The following is a 16,816-nucleotide window of genomic DNA, read 5'->3' as shown; positions in this document are numbered from 1 at the left end:
TACATAGCTGATGGGAATATAAAATGGTGCAGCCCCTCTGGAAAACAGTTTGGTAGTTTCTTTACAAATTGAACATGCAAACATGCAACTATCACTTAACCCAGCAATTGCATTCCTGGGCATTTACCCCAGGGAAATGAAAAGTTACGTTTTTATCAAAACATCTGTATGAATATTTAAGCCGGAATCAAAAGTCTGTGTACCCTGTGATTCCATTTACATGGACATTCTTTTTTTTTTTTTTTTTTTTTTTTTTTTTGAGACAGGGTCTCACTCTGTTGCCCAGGCTGGAGTGAAGTGGCACCATCTCGGCTCACTGCAACCTCCACCTCCCAGGTTCAAGCGATTCTCCTGCCTCAGCCTTCCGAGTAGCTGGGGCTATAGGTGTGTACCACCACACCTGGCTAATTTTTATATTTTTAGTAGAGATGGGGTTTTGACATATTGCCTAGGCTGGTTTCAAACTGCTGGCCTCAGGTGAGCCATCCACCTCAGTCTTCCAAAGTGCTGGGATTACAGGCATGAGTGAATGTGCCCAGCCATTTACATGACATTCTGAAAGGGCAGAATTATAGGAACAGAAGAAAACAGACCAATGTTTGCCCAGGCTGGGACTGATCATGGTGGTGGCTACATGACCAAATGAGTCTGTCAAAATACATCAAATGTGTACTAATATGAGTCAATTTTACTTTATCAAACTTACACCTTAATAAATCTGACTTTAAAAAGAAGAATCACCCAGCACTTTGGGAGGCTATGGTGGGAGGACTGCTTGAGGAGTTGGAGACCAGCCTAGGCAACAAAGCGAGACCCCATCTTTACAAAAAAAAAAAAAAAAAAAAGGAAGAAGAAGAAGGAGAAGGAGAAGGAAAAGAAGAAGAAATAGCCAGGCATGGTGGTATGTGTCTGTAGTCCCAGCTACTTAGGAGGGTAAGGCCAGGGGGATCCCTTGAACCCAGGAGTTTCAGGCTCCAGTGAGCCATGATTGCACCACTGCACTCCAGCATGGTGTTTTTAAAAAAGAAAGGAAGGGAAGGGAAGAGAGGGGAGGGGAGAGAGGAAGAAGGAAAGCTGAGATTGTGCCACTGCACTCTAGCCTGGGCAACACAGTGAGACACCATCTCAAAAAAAGAAAAAAGAAAAGAAAAAGGAAAAGAAACCAATAAGCAGCAGTATCAGCATATTTTTAGAAGTATGGAGATAAAGAATGGTGGGAGGGGAGGGGAAGGGACAGAAGGAAGGAAGGAAGGATCAGCATAGTCTTTACATTTTTGTCACCATCATTTTAAGAAGTATATTTGAAAAGCATGAACTACGTTAAACCCCACAGTTGCTTGGGCTTCTAGGACATGCTGTTATTGACTTCTGTTTCAGTGCATTTGATTTTATTTTTAGCCGGCAGTAAAACACTGTTTCTATCCCGGCTGCACATTTTCCCCTACATTAAAGATGACTCATAGAACTCTTTATTTATCAGTCTACACAGAGTAAATTTCTTTTACTGCTTAGTTGGAAAAAACTACAAGCTTTTACCACATTTAATGGCAAACATTTTCCTGCTCATTGAAACAAAACACCATGTGCTGTCTGTAAACAGTGCTGACCCAGATTCACATCCATCATTGCAACATTCCACATTGAAAACAAGCAAACAGCTTGATGGTTCATCTGTTGTTGCTCTGTTTCTTTTCTTTCAGATTATATGGAAAGGACAAAGTGCACAGTAAATATATATTTTGATATATCCTAGGCAGCATACTTTACAATTAAACAGCTTGGATGTTTGGATGACTTCATATAAGAAATTTTTTATATAAAATAATAACTGGATAAGCTAGATGCATTGACTCCGGCCTATCATTGTAATAATCTATTTTCAGTTTTGCTAACTAGGATGTATAAGTTCATTCACTATTCAAATGTAAAACTACAGGTTTCTCTCTTTATTATTTTATTATTTATTTTTTTCTTATTAAAACTACAGGTTTCAATTAAACAAGGCAGGCTGCATTACCTATCTTTCCCCTACCAATACCTCACTAAAATGAGAATTAAAGAAAATTTAAAAAGGAATTTTTAAAAGGGCATACATCCATAGGAACAAAAAGAATGGAAGAGGAGACAGCAGCCAATGGGAACTGGTAACAAAATTTTGTGGGCTTGAAAACTCATCAGACAGGAGAAAGCTAGATGTTAACCAATGTCAGGCGGAAAAGCCAGCAGGAAGCAAGGCAATCGATTCCCTATGCAGAGTCTGAGCGGGCTCAGGAATGAGCTATGGCAGGTGTGAGTGAAGGAAGAAGATGAGCGCCTCACTCCTGGAGAGACCCAGAAGCCATGTCCCTGAGCCGTCAGAGCACAGGCAGCGAAAAGTGACGTTGAGACACTGCATTGGAAATGGGAGGATGTGAAAGCTGGCAGACAGAAAGCTGAAACCCCACAGGCTCCTTGCCTGCTTAGCTCCTAGAATGCTGGTAACAAAATTTAACCCCACTTTGCACCCCGCCCCCGTAGGATACTTTCTTGTGGGGAAACCACCTGACCCAGGAGAAAAGCCCCACAGGCATTGACATATGACCAGGTTGCTACATGGTTACCCTAAGGAGAGGACCACCATACAAGAAGGTTCAATCCTCACCTTCCATGATATGGAATCAATTATTAATGTCTAATATTGAAAAAGAGGCCCGGGCATGGTAGCTCACGCCTGTAATCCCAGCACTTTGGGAGGCAGAGGTGGGTGAATTACTTCAGGTCAGGAGTTCAAGACTAGCCTGGCCAACATGGTGAAACCCCTTCTCTACTAAAAATATAAAAATTAGCCGGGTGTGGTGGCACATGCCTGTAATCCCAGCTACTCAGGAGGCTGAGGCAGGAGAATCGCTTGAACCTGGGAGGTGGTTTGCAGTGAGCTGAGATCGTGCCGCTGCACTCCAGCCTGGGGGACAGAGTGAGACTCTGTCTCAAAAAAAAAAAAAAGAAAAAGAAAGAAAAGAAAAAGAAACCAATAAGCAGCAGTATCAGCATCTTAGAAGTATGGAGATAAATAATGAAGACACAGCTGGAGATGTAGTTTAGGGGAGGAGATAACAGAAATGGGATTGGGAGGAGGCTCAGGGGCTGCTGCCTTCCATTGCAAGTCTTCCAATATTTGATTTTGAAAACCATGTATTGTGTTTATTTTTTTGAAATCCTCCTTCCCCTCGAAAAACATAAGGCAAAATCATGTGAGTAAACCAGTGTCATCTGGAAAAACAAATGAGGGCTCAGGATTGTCCAGAATGGTTACCTGGAGAAATGAAAGAGTTCTGTGAAATTCACCATACTTTCCCTTTGAAAACGTCTGCTGGGGATTCCACAGGAGCTTTTTCCAGCGATGTTTTAAATCATCCACTCCTTGCTCACCAAAGAGGTTTTATTAAACACATCTTTGTTTTTCGAAGTTGATGAGTAAAAGGGTCTTATGATTAGTAGATTCTCAGGGAATGAAATGCCTTTAAAAGGAAGTTGGCTGTTCTTCTTCTTTTTTTTGAGAGAGTTTCACTCTTGTTGCCCAGGCTGGAGTGCAACGACACAATCTCGGCTCACCGCAACCTTCCCCTCCTGGGTTCAAGCCATTCTCCTGCCTCAGCCTCCTGAGTAGCTGGGATTACAGGCGTGCGCCACCACACCTGGCTAATTTTGTATTTCTAGTAGAGATGGGGTTTCTCCATGTTGGTCAGGCTGGCCTCAAACTCCCGACCTCAGGTGATCTGCCCACCTCGGCCTCCCAAAGTTCTGGGATTACAGGCGTGAGCCACTGTGGCCGGACCAGCTGTTCTTTAAGAAAATAAAAAAGCTTATAAACTTCCCATGTTACATGCAGACAATGTGACTAATTAACTGTGCAGACTACATGACGACATCCGTGCGTGCACACACATGCATGTACAAGCAGCTGGCCCAGACAGAGAGATCCCCCTCCGCTGCTCCTGTTTGCCCTCATACAGATGTTGGAGGTGAGAGAAGCCACTCTCCAGCAAAATCAGCAAAATCATTAAGTTTGACTTCAGCAATCCCACCTAATTTTCAGAATCTTTTCCCCATGCCCTTCAAGCCCCTTTTCCCTGTCAAAGCAAGAAGAACATAATTGAATATATATAATGAGGTAAAAACTTGGTTCCTGACATTTGTTTGTTAAGCCTTTTGTCCATAATGTAGGTGATTTTCAATGAAGTTATGCCTTACTCTTAGCAAAACAATTATGAGCTATTTTCTTCTCCTTTCCTGCAGGGTTCTAAGAGCAGCACACCTCCTACATTTGTGTATTTGTATCAGCTGCACAAATGCCAAGGCCCCAAATATACCTTGAACTAATGCTTCTCAAGCCAACTCTAATGTGCACATGAATCTTGTTAAAATGCAGATTCTGATCCAGCAGGTCTGCCAGGGGTCTGAGATTCTCACAAACTCCCAAAAGATGTGATGCTTGATCCATGGACTATGGTTTTCACGGCAAAACCCTAAACTATCTGTTCAATGAGAGTTTGCAATTTGTCAGGTCTCATATTTTCATGTGCTAGCAAAAAATAGAAGCTTTGTGATGTCGTAGCTGCTTCACTTACGTATTTTTTTCTGATTGGTTAAAGAGTCTCTAGCATTTTATTGTTTTCTGTAGTTTTTCTTTCAGCAGATAATAGATGCATAAGTCTATTCTGCATATGATTGTACATCAATAGGCTGCAGAGAAAAATGGGAGTGAGAAAGATAAAATGGACGGAAACTGCAATCTGGTAAATAAATGCATTCTCTCATAATTTGTAGAAGTGGTGAGAAATTGGAAGCACGCACATCAGAAATAAAGAGAATTAATCACGTCAACCTCTGTATTCTTCTTGGTAAAGCACCATGTTTTAAACAATAGTCCTGTTAAATGATATAAATGGACATATAAATTTGTGAATATAATAAAGTAAAAGGGGAAAAAGGTGGAGGAAACTTGTTAAAATAATCACTGACTATAACTACGCTTTTACTTAAATAATAATTCCTTTTTGGGAAATACTATTTTAGACTCTTGTGCAGGCAGAGATGGTTCCTCTTAGGATTTCGCTCTGCCCATGACTGGGAAGCTAGCAAGACGTCTTTGCAACCTCCCTTGTTCCCTTCTCCCTTCTTGGCGAAAGTCACCCCTTGCTATGGGCCCTGATGATGCTCTTGACCAGCATTGAATACTGGGAAAATGAGCTACTCCCAACTCACACGCACACACCACCATCACCGCCATCACCACCATCAGCAGTAACAACAATAAAGTTAGGCCAGGTGCGGTGGCTCACGCCTGTAATCCCAGCACTTTGGGAGGCCAAGGCGGGTGGATCACGAGGTCAGGAGATCAAGACCATCCTGGCTAACACGGTGAAACACCATCTCTACTAAAAATATAAAAAATTAGCCGGGCATGGTGGCGGGCACCTGCAGTCCCAGCTACTCGGGAGGCTGAGGCAGGAGAATGGCATGAACCTGGGAGGCGGAGCTTGCAGTGAGCCGAGATCGTGCCACTGCACTCCAGCCTGGGCGACAGAGTGAGACTCTGTCTCAAAAATAAATGAATAAATAAATAAAATAAAATTAATGACTAGTATTCACTTTATGTTTGATCTTCCTACATTGAGCAACCCGCCCCAATACATTTTTCTTAAACCTTTGATACCCATTACTGCCTTTCTTCTGTTTCACAAGAAACTTGCCAGCAGATAATAGCATGAATGGGTAAGCAGAAATAAACAGTAGGGGTGAAATGCCAAAGCAGTCGATTATCTAATAATCACAATAAGTAACATTTAACAGTGCTTGTGGTGTGGTGCCTGGATGTTCTAAGCACTTTGCATGGATCAATTTATGTTTGCCTTACAGCAGTGCCTGAAGAGGCAAGATGCTATTTTCATCCTTGGCTAGTAATAGGTACATACATTTGACAGGATGCATGTGTCTGTTCCTTTGTAGATGTAACCTGTGAATGTGTTTTATTTTATATACACATACCGTTTTTTTTTTTAACTTTTAAGATCATCCCTAGTTGATATGCTAGAACTGCACTCTCCAATATGGTAGCCACCAGCCACATGTGGCTATTGGTTATTTGAGATGTGGCCAGTGTGAAATGAGATGTGCTGTAGGTGCAAAATGCACACAAGACTTTGAAGACAATATAAAAAATAAAAGAACGTAAAATGCCTCTTTAATATTTTTAATTGATTGGTTGTTGAAATATATTTGAGATATCATGAGCTAAATAAAATTACTAAAATTGATTCTACCTATTTCTTCTTGATTTTTAAAAATGTGGCCACTAGTAAATGTAACATTACCTATTATGTGGCTTGCTTTGTATTTCTACGGGATAGCACCAGGCTAGAAGTACATGTTCCATGGCCCTCTGCCAGCCAAATCAGGTTGAGAATGCATGCTTGGTTAGGTGTCAGTGGCCTTGGTTAGGCAAAGGTGTTACTTCTCGCAGGTGTGTTTTTATATTAAAATCCACATTTTGATCTAAACTAGTAGTTTCCACAGCAGAAGCACCTTGGAAGTTTAAAATAAATATGGCTGGCTGGGTCGCCTCTGCAGAGATTCTGATGGTCTGGGCAGCTGGGGCATTGGGAGTTTTAAAAGGCTCCGGGTGACTTCAAGCTGACAGCCAAAGCTGAGAGCCACCTATTCAAATGGAACAGCGGACACTGGGTCTTGGTGACAGATAGTGTGGGCGGGCAATGTTTGCAGTGGGGCCGGGTTCACACTTTTTGAGCCTCTGGTTGGAACTGCAGAAACAAACTGTGAAAAGGATCAGAGCCTGCTTTTTGGCAAGGAGGCTTGGAATAGAGTTAAGAGCACTCTCAAACCTACTACGTGAGGGAAAACCCAGCCCACAGAATCATGGTGGGGAAATGGGAAGAAAGGGAAGCAATGGAGCTAATTATGTGTAGTGATATTTCCCCCAGGAAACCGAAGGCTGGTTACAGAGGTAAAGGCCGTCTAGGAGCTCCTCCCTGGCCACCCGTGGTCCTCAGGTTCTGAGCCCCTCTTCACAGGTGGCAGGATCTGACCACCCCCATTCCCCAGCAGTGAGAAGTGAGGGCTGGCTTTAGTAGTTCTAATGTGTGCACTCAAAGGAAATACTCAGATATAGCAGGCGTTAAAGATTGGAGTGCTCCCCCATTTCAAGTGTCTTAAAGAAGATGAAGGTAACAGCTGCCCAGTGAGGACGGAACCGCATTTGTGAATGGAAGCATTCATAGCTGGGTTTCCTGTCCTTTGTATTTTCTTATAGATCTGAAGTTGTAACTTCCACATAATATGAACTACCTCAACAGTTTCTATTTCTATTCTGTGTCCCGGGGGTGTGGGGGTGGTACTAGAGTGAAAGTATTTGGCAGCGCATGAAACATAAAAAAAAAAAATCCCTTCCTTTGGCCAGCATTCAACTTTTATAATATGTTCTTATTTTTACTTTTTTGTAGGGGGAAGACAGGGTTGCTCTGTTGTCCAGGCTGCAACGCAGTGGCGCGATCATAGCTCCCCGCACCCTCAAACTCCTGGGATCAAGCGATCCTCCCACCTCAGCTATAATGTATTTTTAAATTTGGAAATGCGTTCTCCTCTTCCTCCACCCAGCATGTATATTTTTACTCTCCTCTTATTCCCTCCAACCTTCACCCAAGTCTGTTTCCTGGCAATTTGAGAAGTGAGAAATGCCTGCGTGGGGGAAAAAGTGGAGGCACATGTTGTGTTGTAATTTTAACGGGGAAACATTGCCCAATGACAAAACCAGGGACCGTCTCGTGATGTTGCTTTCTGCCCACGCTACCTTTTCCTCTTCTGAGTCTGCTCTCGTCCCGCCGAAGGCTGCAAGGCTGCCTCGCATCCAGAGGCTGTGACCTGCTTTAAATCAACAAAGCATGATGATCTTAGTTTGAAGAGTTGGGAGGACAACCATATGGATTGAGCTGTCATCTTTTGGTCCGTTGTAAATATCAAAAGCAGGCAGCCCATTCAGTTCTCATTCTGATCTTTACGGATCTCTCCCACTGATGAGTTAGAAACCCTTCTAAACTCATGTTTTCCTTCCTTCAGCCAGCAAGGATTTATTGAGCACTTACTATTAATATATGCCAGGCACCATTCCAAGCATGGGGAGTATGGCAGCGAGGAGTCCAAGCCTCTGCGCTATCAATTTTGCAACAGCACTGAACTGTCACCCAGGGCATTGCAGAGGTTACGTGAGGACAGGGTGGGGCTGTCTGCAGGGCCCCAGCTAACTCCGGGTTCAAATTACCTGTGATTTGCTCTAAGTCCCACTGAGCCAAGTACAGCACTAGATAACAATGAAAACACTTTCAGGTGGGAGGATGATCTTTTCCTTCTGCTCCTTAACTTTTGCCCCATATCAGGAGGAGCTTCTGAGAAATGTGAGCTTTTCTGCTCACCCCCACGATACATTGTCTAACCACAAACCCTGGCTCGGATTTCATCTGTCCATGACACTGCATGGTGCATGAATATATTCTTACTCTAAAGAAAAAAAAAACAGCCAAAGGATATTTCAAAAATTATTTTCACACATGATTATCATACAGTATTACAATGTATTATGTGCAAAATTCCATTTAAAAAATCATTTACAAAAGTACAACACAGTATGTGCTGAGGGTTCTAGTTCAACAAAAGCCAAGACTAAAAAAGGTACAAGGTACAAAGCCAACCAAATTAGATGACTATGCATCTTTACACAGTACAATAACATGTTTTTGTAACTACCTGTGTTACATGGATACAAGACCCTCATAGTTTGTGCACCTGCAAACTGGTTTTATTTAACATAAGTTTAATTTCACTGCAGGTTCTGATAATGTAGATTGATTTTTTTGTGCATTTTCAAATTCTTCTCCATTATATAGCATCTTATTTAACTCAACAAAAGCCACATTATACATTACTTGGTTTCTGGTCCCAATAATTTGATGCTGTTAAGTTTTAATTTGTATGGAAAAGGGAGAAAAGTGTTCTTCTTGATTTTTATTTTCCTCAAGGGGCTTTCAAAATTGTTTCTACAAGCAAATCACACATGGAATAAATTTTGCCAAACCTCATTGCATATTTACAGTATTTTAAGCATAGGTGGTTCCTTCTGTCTCTTTTTCTACATCTTTTGAAGAGCCTGAACCAGCAGACTGCACTCCTCAGTCCTTTGTTAGAGTTCATATTTCTCTCTCTACCTCTCTCTACATTCATTTCTCTCCTTATTCTCAGCATCATTTGTTTAAAAAACAAAACAGCAAAACACCACTAAACGTGAACAAGAGAACAGTACATCCGATTTCCAAAGGCATTCTGTGGCCAGTGTCAGGAATACGTTGCTTTAAGAAATCCAGCAGTCTCTCCCCACAAAGTTGCCAAAACATCCAGTTACAGAAGAGAGACTTTAAAAATGCAATACTCTCAAATCCAGCAAGAGATTTATTTTTGAATATTAAATGTTAAAATCACATGCATAATTATAGAATATTTTAAAGTTACAAAAATATTTTAAAACCAATCCTGACAGTTTACCTGCAACTGCTATAAAAATTTCTATGAAATATATAAAAACATGAAGGCTCTTTGTAAAAAAAAAAAAAAAAAAAAGGAAAAAGAAAGGAAGGAAGGAAGGGATGAAGCCATCCACAGGAGTGAGAATCACCTGACGCACTGCATCGCAAGCATCTGCTGTTGAATTCAAAAGAACTTGTATCTTAAGTGTTTCTTCTGCACATATACATACCTGTAAGCCAACCTAGAACCTGACTGGGGGTAGGTAGCAAACAATCTCAGGACACTTGAACCATCAGATGCAATTCTCCATTGCCAAAAGAGAATCCTACTGTTTCACGAACCTCAGCTACCTCGCGTGGCTAAAGTTGCCCTTGGCGGAGTTGGCCTGTGGATGGCTTAGTCACTACACTGAGGGGTCCCCGAGGAGGTGACTGCTTTTCAAGCTCAAGCATGTAGAAGCGGGAAGGCAAGGCTTCCAGCTCCCCTTTGGATGCACCACTGGGAAGTCCCGCCTGTCTTCTAGGAGGTGGTGAGGTCTTCTTCCCCGTTCTGGAAAATGATGCCATAAGGATCGTTTTTGATGCGTTTGTAGACAAAGTGGAAGATGTGGGGCTGTGGTCGGCTGTGCAGCTCCGCCTTGATTTTTTGAGGGTAAGTGTCCTCTGCCAGCTGCTGCCATGTCTCGTCAACGAAGAGAAAGAGGCTGTACTCCTCAGGGTCCCCCACCTTGAACTTCTCAGCGCAGATCTGACACACATCCTCAGTGGTGATGTAAGGTCTCACAAGGAGGGTCTTTCCTGTGCAACCACTGTTGACCTCCTGAAATGCAACTCGGAGGTAATTCTGCAGGTGGAAGAGGAATGTTGAGACAGTCAGAAGAGAAAACTAGATAGTGAGCATGATGGGGGACCAGGGGAGGGGTAACTGTAAGCCATTTCCAGGCCCTGTCCTGTCATAATGTCCGATGTCAGGCCACGAGGCTTCGAATGGCAAGGAAAGAGGCTGATCTGACTTTGGACAGTGGCGAGGATGACTACATGATTCATTGCAACTGTAAGAAGCAGGAAGTCCATGCAGCCCTGGTTCTGATCTTTCCATTTCCCTCATAGGGTCTGGTTAAGAAACCCCTGCTTAAGAGTGTGAACCACATCCAATGCTGGGTTTATTCCCAGCTTGAAAACTAAACCAAATAGCACAAGAGTATGAAGGAAGTCAGCAGGAAGACATTTAAAATATCTAGACACAAAAGCACGTACTGTGCTCACTTTTTGTTTTCTTCTTTTCATTTTAAGAGATGAGATCTCACTATATTCTCCAGGCTGGACTCATACCACTGGGCTCAAGTGATCCTTCTGCCTCAGCCTCCTGAGTAGCTAGGTGTACAGGTGCATGCCACTGTACCTGGCTTGTGTTCACTTTTGACCAACTTTTTAAATAAATCCTAAGCAAGGGCAATCATTTAGGTTGAATCACACACACACACACACACAAAATGCGCTGACTTTTGACTATTTTTTATCTCCCCCAAATGGTGATTTCATGTAGTTCAATCTAATACAAGGCTCCTAGTGGCTCTGGGCACAATGTGGAAAAAGTCAGAAGGAGAAGAATGTTGATTTTGCCAAATACTTTGCAGATGGAGCTGATTACATGCAAGGTGGTGCTGCAGGGAATTAAACAAAGACGTTTGCAGGCTCAGGCGCTGCAATCATGCCAGGTACATGCTATCATGAAACATATAAACCTGTGGCCTTACAAGATACAAAGCCCAGACCAGGCATCACATCAGGCTCTCCTAGATTTTGTGACCCCAGATAACTTTGCTTCTGTTTCCTTAAGAGTGGAGTTATCAGATGAAATCTAGAACAGCCAGTTAAATTTGAGTTTCAGCTAGAAAACAAATAGATTTTTTTCTGCTAAATCTGGCAACCCTGCTCAGCAGTGAAGGGAAGGAGGGCTCTCTGCCCAGGTGCCTGCAAGGTCACCACGAGGGTTTCCTGGGATAACAGAAGGGAAAGCTCTTGGGAAGGACAGTGAGCTCTGCACATGTAAGATATGTTTCATATCTGCTTCCAGTGGGGACTTTTGCTAGCCCAGTGACTTTGCAGGAGAGGTGAGCTAGTGGGAGGTGCCCAGATTTACATGACACTCTTTGAACCTTTTTTTTTAAGAGACAGGGTCTACATGATCCCTGTTTGACTAGTGCAGAAACTGAGGCACAGAGAGGCTAAGTAACTTGCCCAAAGCCACACAGCTAGGACGTGGCAGATGCAGCCCCACCGCCTTTACCACCAAGACGTACTACCTCTTCCCATGTGAGAAGACCTCTGTGCCTGTGACCTCTGATTTAGGGGTTTCAGATGGAGCTTTGGGTCTGAGGTTTTGCTTTGACCCCTGAGCCGAGTGCTGAACATTTCCTTCTTTGGTTACACTCTGAGAAGGCATGCACCTCCAAGGTGAGCTGGGTCAATGAGGGCAGGAGGGGACGGCTGCAGAAGAAGGCAGCTCTGTGGTGTCTGGGGGTCTCCAGGTGAAGAGGTGGAGGAGGGTGTGTTGGCAGGTGGGGAAAGGAACAATGAACTTTTCTCACTTCCTCTGTTCTGCCCTAGGCAGCCCCTCCCTGGATGGCTATAGGATGGCACCCCAGGGGTCTGCATGCACTGAGTGGCACAGGGACCTTCTTAGTGCAACAGGGTGGGGAGAGTGCAGCGCGTGTATTCTCACTCTTTAGGTTTATGTGCTCGAGAAGGAATTTCTGAGCATACTGCAGTCTTGGAGAAGAATGAGCTGATCTTGGCTTTCAAAGATGGGCTTGCCTTTTTTTTTGTTTGTTTTTGATACAGGGTCTCATTCTGCTGCCCAGGCTGGAGTGCAGTGGTGTGATCATGGCTCACTGTAGCCTCAAACTCCTGGGCTCAACGGATCCTCCCACTTTAGCCTCCTGAGTAGCTGGGACTACAGGTGTGCACCACTACGCCTGGCTAACTTGAAAATTTTTTGTTGTTGTTGTTTTGTCGAGATGGAGTCTCACTTTGTTGCCAAGGCTGGTCTCCAACTCCTGGCCTCAAGCGATCTTCCTGCCTTAGCCTCTAAGGTGCTGGGATTACAGGTGTGAGCCATCTTATCTGACCCTCTATTTTCAGAGCTCTTATAAAAAAAAAATGGCCAGGCGCAGTGGCTCACGCCTGTAATCCCAGCATTTTGGGAAGCTGAGGCGGGTGGATCAGTTGAGGCCAGGAGTTTGAGTCCAGCCTGGCCACCACGGTGAAATCCCATCTCTACTAAAAATACAAAATAAATTAGCCAGGTGTGGTGGTGAGCACCTTTAGTCCCAGCTACTCCGGAGGCTGAGGCAGGAGAATCGTTTGAACCTGGGAGGTGGAGGTTGCAGTGAGCAGAGATCGTGCCACCACTGCACTCCAGCCTGGGTGACAGAATGAGACTCTGTCTTAAAAAAAAAAAAAAAAAGCAGGTGAATCTGGATGTGTAGACAAATCTGTCTTGCTTTCCACATCCCTGCTTGGAAACTCATCATGGGGAACATAGAAACAAAGCACAGGCAGGTTTTATCATTTAATTTAAAACCTTCAAAATATTATTTGCAGACATTTGCCAACTCACTCATTATTTCATAGACAATGAGCAAATCAGGAATTGTGTTGGGTAAGGATTTCTTTGTTTCTTTTTTGAGACTAAGTCTCACTCTGTTGCCCAGGCTGGAGTGCAGTGGCGTGATCTCGGCTCACTGCAACCTCCATCTCCTGGGTTCAAGCGATTCTGCTGCCTCAGCCTCCCAAGTAGCTGGGATTACAGGTGCCTGCCACTACACCCAGCTAATTTTTGTATTTTTAGTAGAGACAGGGTTTCACCATGTTGGCCAGGCTGGTCTCGAACTCCTGACCTCAGGTGATCTGCCCACCTTGGCCTCCCAAAGTGCTGGGATTACAGGTGTGAGCCCTGATGCCTGGCCTTGGGTAAAGATTTCTATAGCCCTAACCCACCTGTCCATTCTAAGAAACAAGCTCATTGGGAGTCCCACATTCCCAAGCAGCAGCTCACGGTCAGGAAAAGCCCTGGCCAGGGAACCTGAGCAGGACTCGCTCAGATGCTCGCCTGGTCACTCTGCGCCGTGGACGGCTGCCATAGCTGTTGCTGCTGCTGCTAAGATTCTGGGGTCTTCTGTTTTGGAGAGTGGGCGAGAGAAAAGGGAAGGAGACATCGCTATTCCTCTCCCTCTTCCCAAAGAGAAACTAGGCCAATTGCATCGCGTAACACAGCGGCTGTTTCCTGATGAAACAAAATCTCCAACGTCTGTGCCAAGTGCTTCCTCCTCCTTTTTGACTTATCGTCTGCTTGACTGGGCAGAGATTCTGCCTTAATTCAACTTGGTTTTCTTAAAGACAGCAAAACTTGGGCCAAGTATCCCATGCGTATATAAATGTAAAGGAAACAGATCAGTGTAACAAGGCCAGAGGGTGGTTTGAGATATCCCTTTCCTGCCAAATAATTCAACACAGTGGGGACCTCTGAGCTGGGATGTGCTGGGTGAGCCAGCTCCGCATTCCTGGAGGACGAAGGAAGCAAAGGGGTGGCCAGCTGCACACCTGGAAGTCGTCCACAGAGGGGATGGTCCGGTTGGTGGTTCTCCGTTTGTGCCACTGCCTCAGGGTGTCTCTGGTTTCTGAGCTGAGCAGTCGCGCTGCTTGTTCTTCTTGGAAATTCTTTATCAGAGAAAGTGCTCCATATGCGCTTGTCAAGTAATAGCCTCCTGAAAAGAGCAGAAAGAGTGGGTCCTCCCAGTGCCAACCTCCGCTCACGGGTGATAACAGGGGATGCCAGCGTTAGAAGGCATGTTTTGTATTTTTAGTATTTCTTCAACATGCATTTCCTTGTGGGATCACAGAAGCACACACCCAAGAGCATGGCACTCACTCCTCCATCCGTCCTTTCACACAGCCATCCTACAGAGATTTCTGGAGCGACCCAGGCCTGGCGGGGGGCCAGGGGAGCACAGACAAGCCAGGCTGACAAGGTTCCTGTTTTTCAATGATGGGATTTCCATTCTAGTACGTGAGACTGACCAAGCCTCTAAAGTGTTTTTTTGTTTGTTTGTTTGTTTGTTTTTGAGACGGAGTCTTGCTTTGTCACCAAGGCTGGAGTGCAGTGGCACAATCTCAGCTCACTGCAACCTCCGCCTCCCAGGTTCAAGCGACGCTCCCACCTCAGCCTCCTGAGTGGCTCGGATTAAAGGCATGCGCCACCATGCCTGGCTAATTTTTGTATTTTTAGTAGAGATGGGGTTTCACCATATTGGCCAGGCTGGTCTTGAACCCTGGCCTCAACTGATCCACCCGTCTCGGCCTCTCAAAGTGCTGGGATTACAGGCATGAGCCACCATGCCCAGCCAAAATTATTAAAGTGCAATTATGAAAAATGTTTGCCAGGAGTAGTTGGGGTATTAAGGCCTGACGGGGAGGTGGGGGGAAAGTCAGGCGTGTGAGGTGATCCAAGGCCAGTATCCCCTCCATCAGTCCAGACTCGTGGCAACATTTGCTCTTGGCTTTTTCTTTTAGAAATTGATATTTTCTATCTCTGATAAACAAGAATTTGGTTTAAAAAAAAGTAAAAAGGAAAAAACGAAATGAGTATTTTCTAAATTTTAAGTAAACTATACACTTTGAAAGAACTGTTTGCAAAAATGTGGATACTTCAAAAATAATTTCTCTCCCTTGATTCCCTTTCTTACCCCCCTTCCTTTTGGACTAACATAACATCTGGCATTTAGGATAAAATAATTTACAGGAAAGTGATGTTCCTGTGATGGTGTATTTAGGAATGATCTCTTATGTTCTTGAGGAGTGTAAAAAGGGCTGACGACACTGTAAGATGTGTATGTATTCCTTCATAGTTTTTGTCCTAATATATAATTAGGTGCCTGGGGAGGAACTTACGGTCTCCGCGCTGAAGAGCCACTAGGGGTCGCCCTGAATGTTTATTAAAAATTCCCTAATTGGGCATTGCATATTTTAGATTTAGAGACATTCTTTGTCAAAATATTCATTGAATCTCTACTGTGAGCCACAGCTAGAGAGAAGAAAGTAGGTTTGTAAGAAATAGAATCTGAGTCCCCACTCTCCAGAAGTTTATGAATGTGTTTTAAAAAAAAAAAAAAAAAAAAAAACAGACACTGGCAATTTATTCCTGCAGGGACCAGAAGTTAGTTTGGCGAAATGAGTTTTGTGCAGAAGTGTCACCTTTAGGGCCAAAGTATTTAGCTTTATTCATGTGAGACCCTGCAGAAGCCTCTCTCTGGTCAATAAGTGGCAATATGCAAGATGGCAACTGTCCCCTCCATGTGGATCAGGAGCCGCACGCCCTGCAAACTCGTGCTGGACATGAATACGAGAAAGAAAAACACCCTTCTTGTTTTCAGTTGCAGATGAAGACTTGAGGTTATTTTTTCCTGCAGCATAATCTGGGTCACCCTGAGCCATGCACTTTCCATTGATCACATGTCAAGCTTTTTGTGTATAGAGTGATCTGAAGGGTTTTCCAGACCTTGCCACCTACAGTATAATCACCCTAGTTAAGAGTTTTGAATTGTTGATCTTTACCAAATATTCGCCCCACAAACAAATCAGCATGTGACTGTGTGTGAAACTCAGTAATCCAGAATACAGATGCTACATGGAGAATTTCAGGAGAAATCAATATGAACATAAGTATTCAGGAAAGGCTGTATGGAGGGTCAGGATTTGAGCAAGTACTCGGAGAACTGTTACAATCTTTGTGGGGGGGGGAGGGGGGCTCCTTTGGACTTCAAATTTTAGACTCCCTAGCTCTCATCTGTTCAGGACACTAAGGAGAAAACTCAAATGCTGGAAGCACAAAATTGACCACACTTTGAAACATGTGGATGCAATTAGAGAAGGTTTTAAATTTCAGCAAGACTATAACCCTACCACAAGAGCTGTGCACTTCTAAGGGATTCTATGACGCCTTTTTGGTAAATGAGAATACCTGCTTAAACAGCGGAAAACAGACGTGGCTGCTACCCCGCAAACCAAAGAGGACTTTGGGCAGGCACGGAAAAGTCCAATCTGTATTTTTGCCACTGCTCCGTAGCCTCTTCCTCCCAGGCTGCATAGCTTCAGTTCGATGCTGTGCAGGCCTGGTCTGTGATCACAGCCAACCCAACTGGGCCGCCTACTTCCCAAGGAAGGCAGCCAAGAAGCCCCAGACATGG

At 44.0% G+C, this 16,816-nt stretch overlaps 1 protein-coding gene across 6 annotated transcripts in view; it reads right to left on the bottom strand.

Annotated features, from left to right (window-relative positions):
- Positions 1-8,575: 8,575 nt before the first annotated feature.
- The window catches only part of RIN2 (Ras and Rab interactor 2), a 246,307-nt gene continuing 238,066 nt past the window's right edge, over positions 8,576-16,816 (bottom strand). For all 6 annotated transcript variants that reach the window (XM_055372352.2, XM_055372353.2, XM_031004947.3 and 3 more), the window contains 2 exons: positions 14,175-14,338; positions 8,576-10,413 (listed from right to left, as the gene is read on the bottom strand). In XM_055372352.2, the coding sequence (XP_055228327.2) occupies positions 10,090-10,413; positions 14,175-14,338 (488 nt within the window). In that variant the 3' untranslated portion in view covers positions 8,576-10,089. The remainder of the gene's footprint in view (positions 10,414-14,174; positions 14,339-16,816) is intronic.

This window comes from Gorilla gorilla, chromosome 21, assembly GCF_029281585.2.
Source record: "Gorilla gorilla gorilla isolate KB3781 chromosome 21, NHGRI_mGorGor1-v2.1_pri, whole genome shotgun sequence".
Lineage (NCBI taxonomy): Eukaryota > Metazoa > Chordata > Mammalia > Primates > Hominidae > Gorilla > Gorilla gorilla.
Note: the sequence above shows the minus strand (reverse complement) of the source record. Positions and strands in the feature narration are given on the sequence as shown.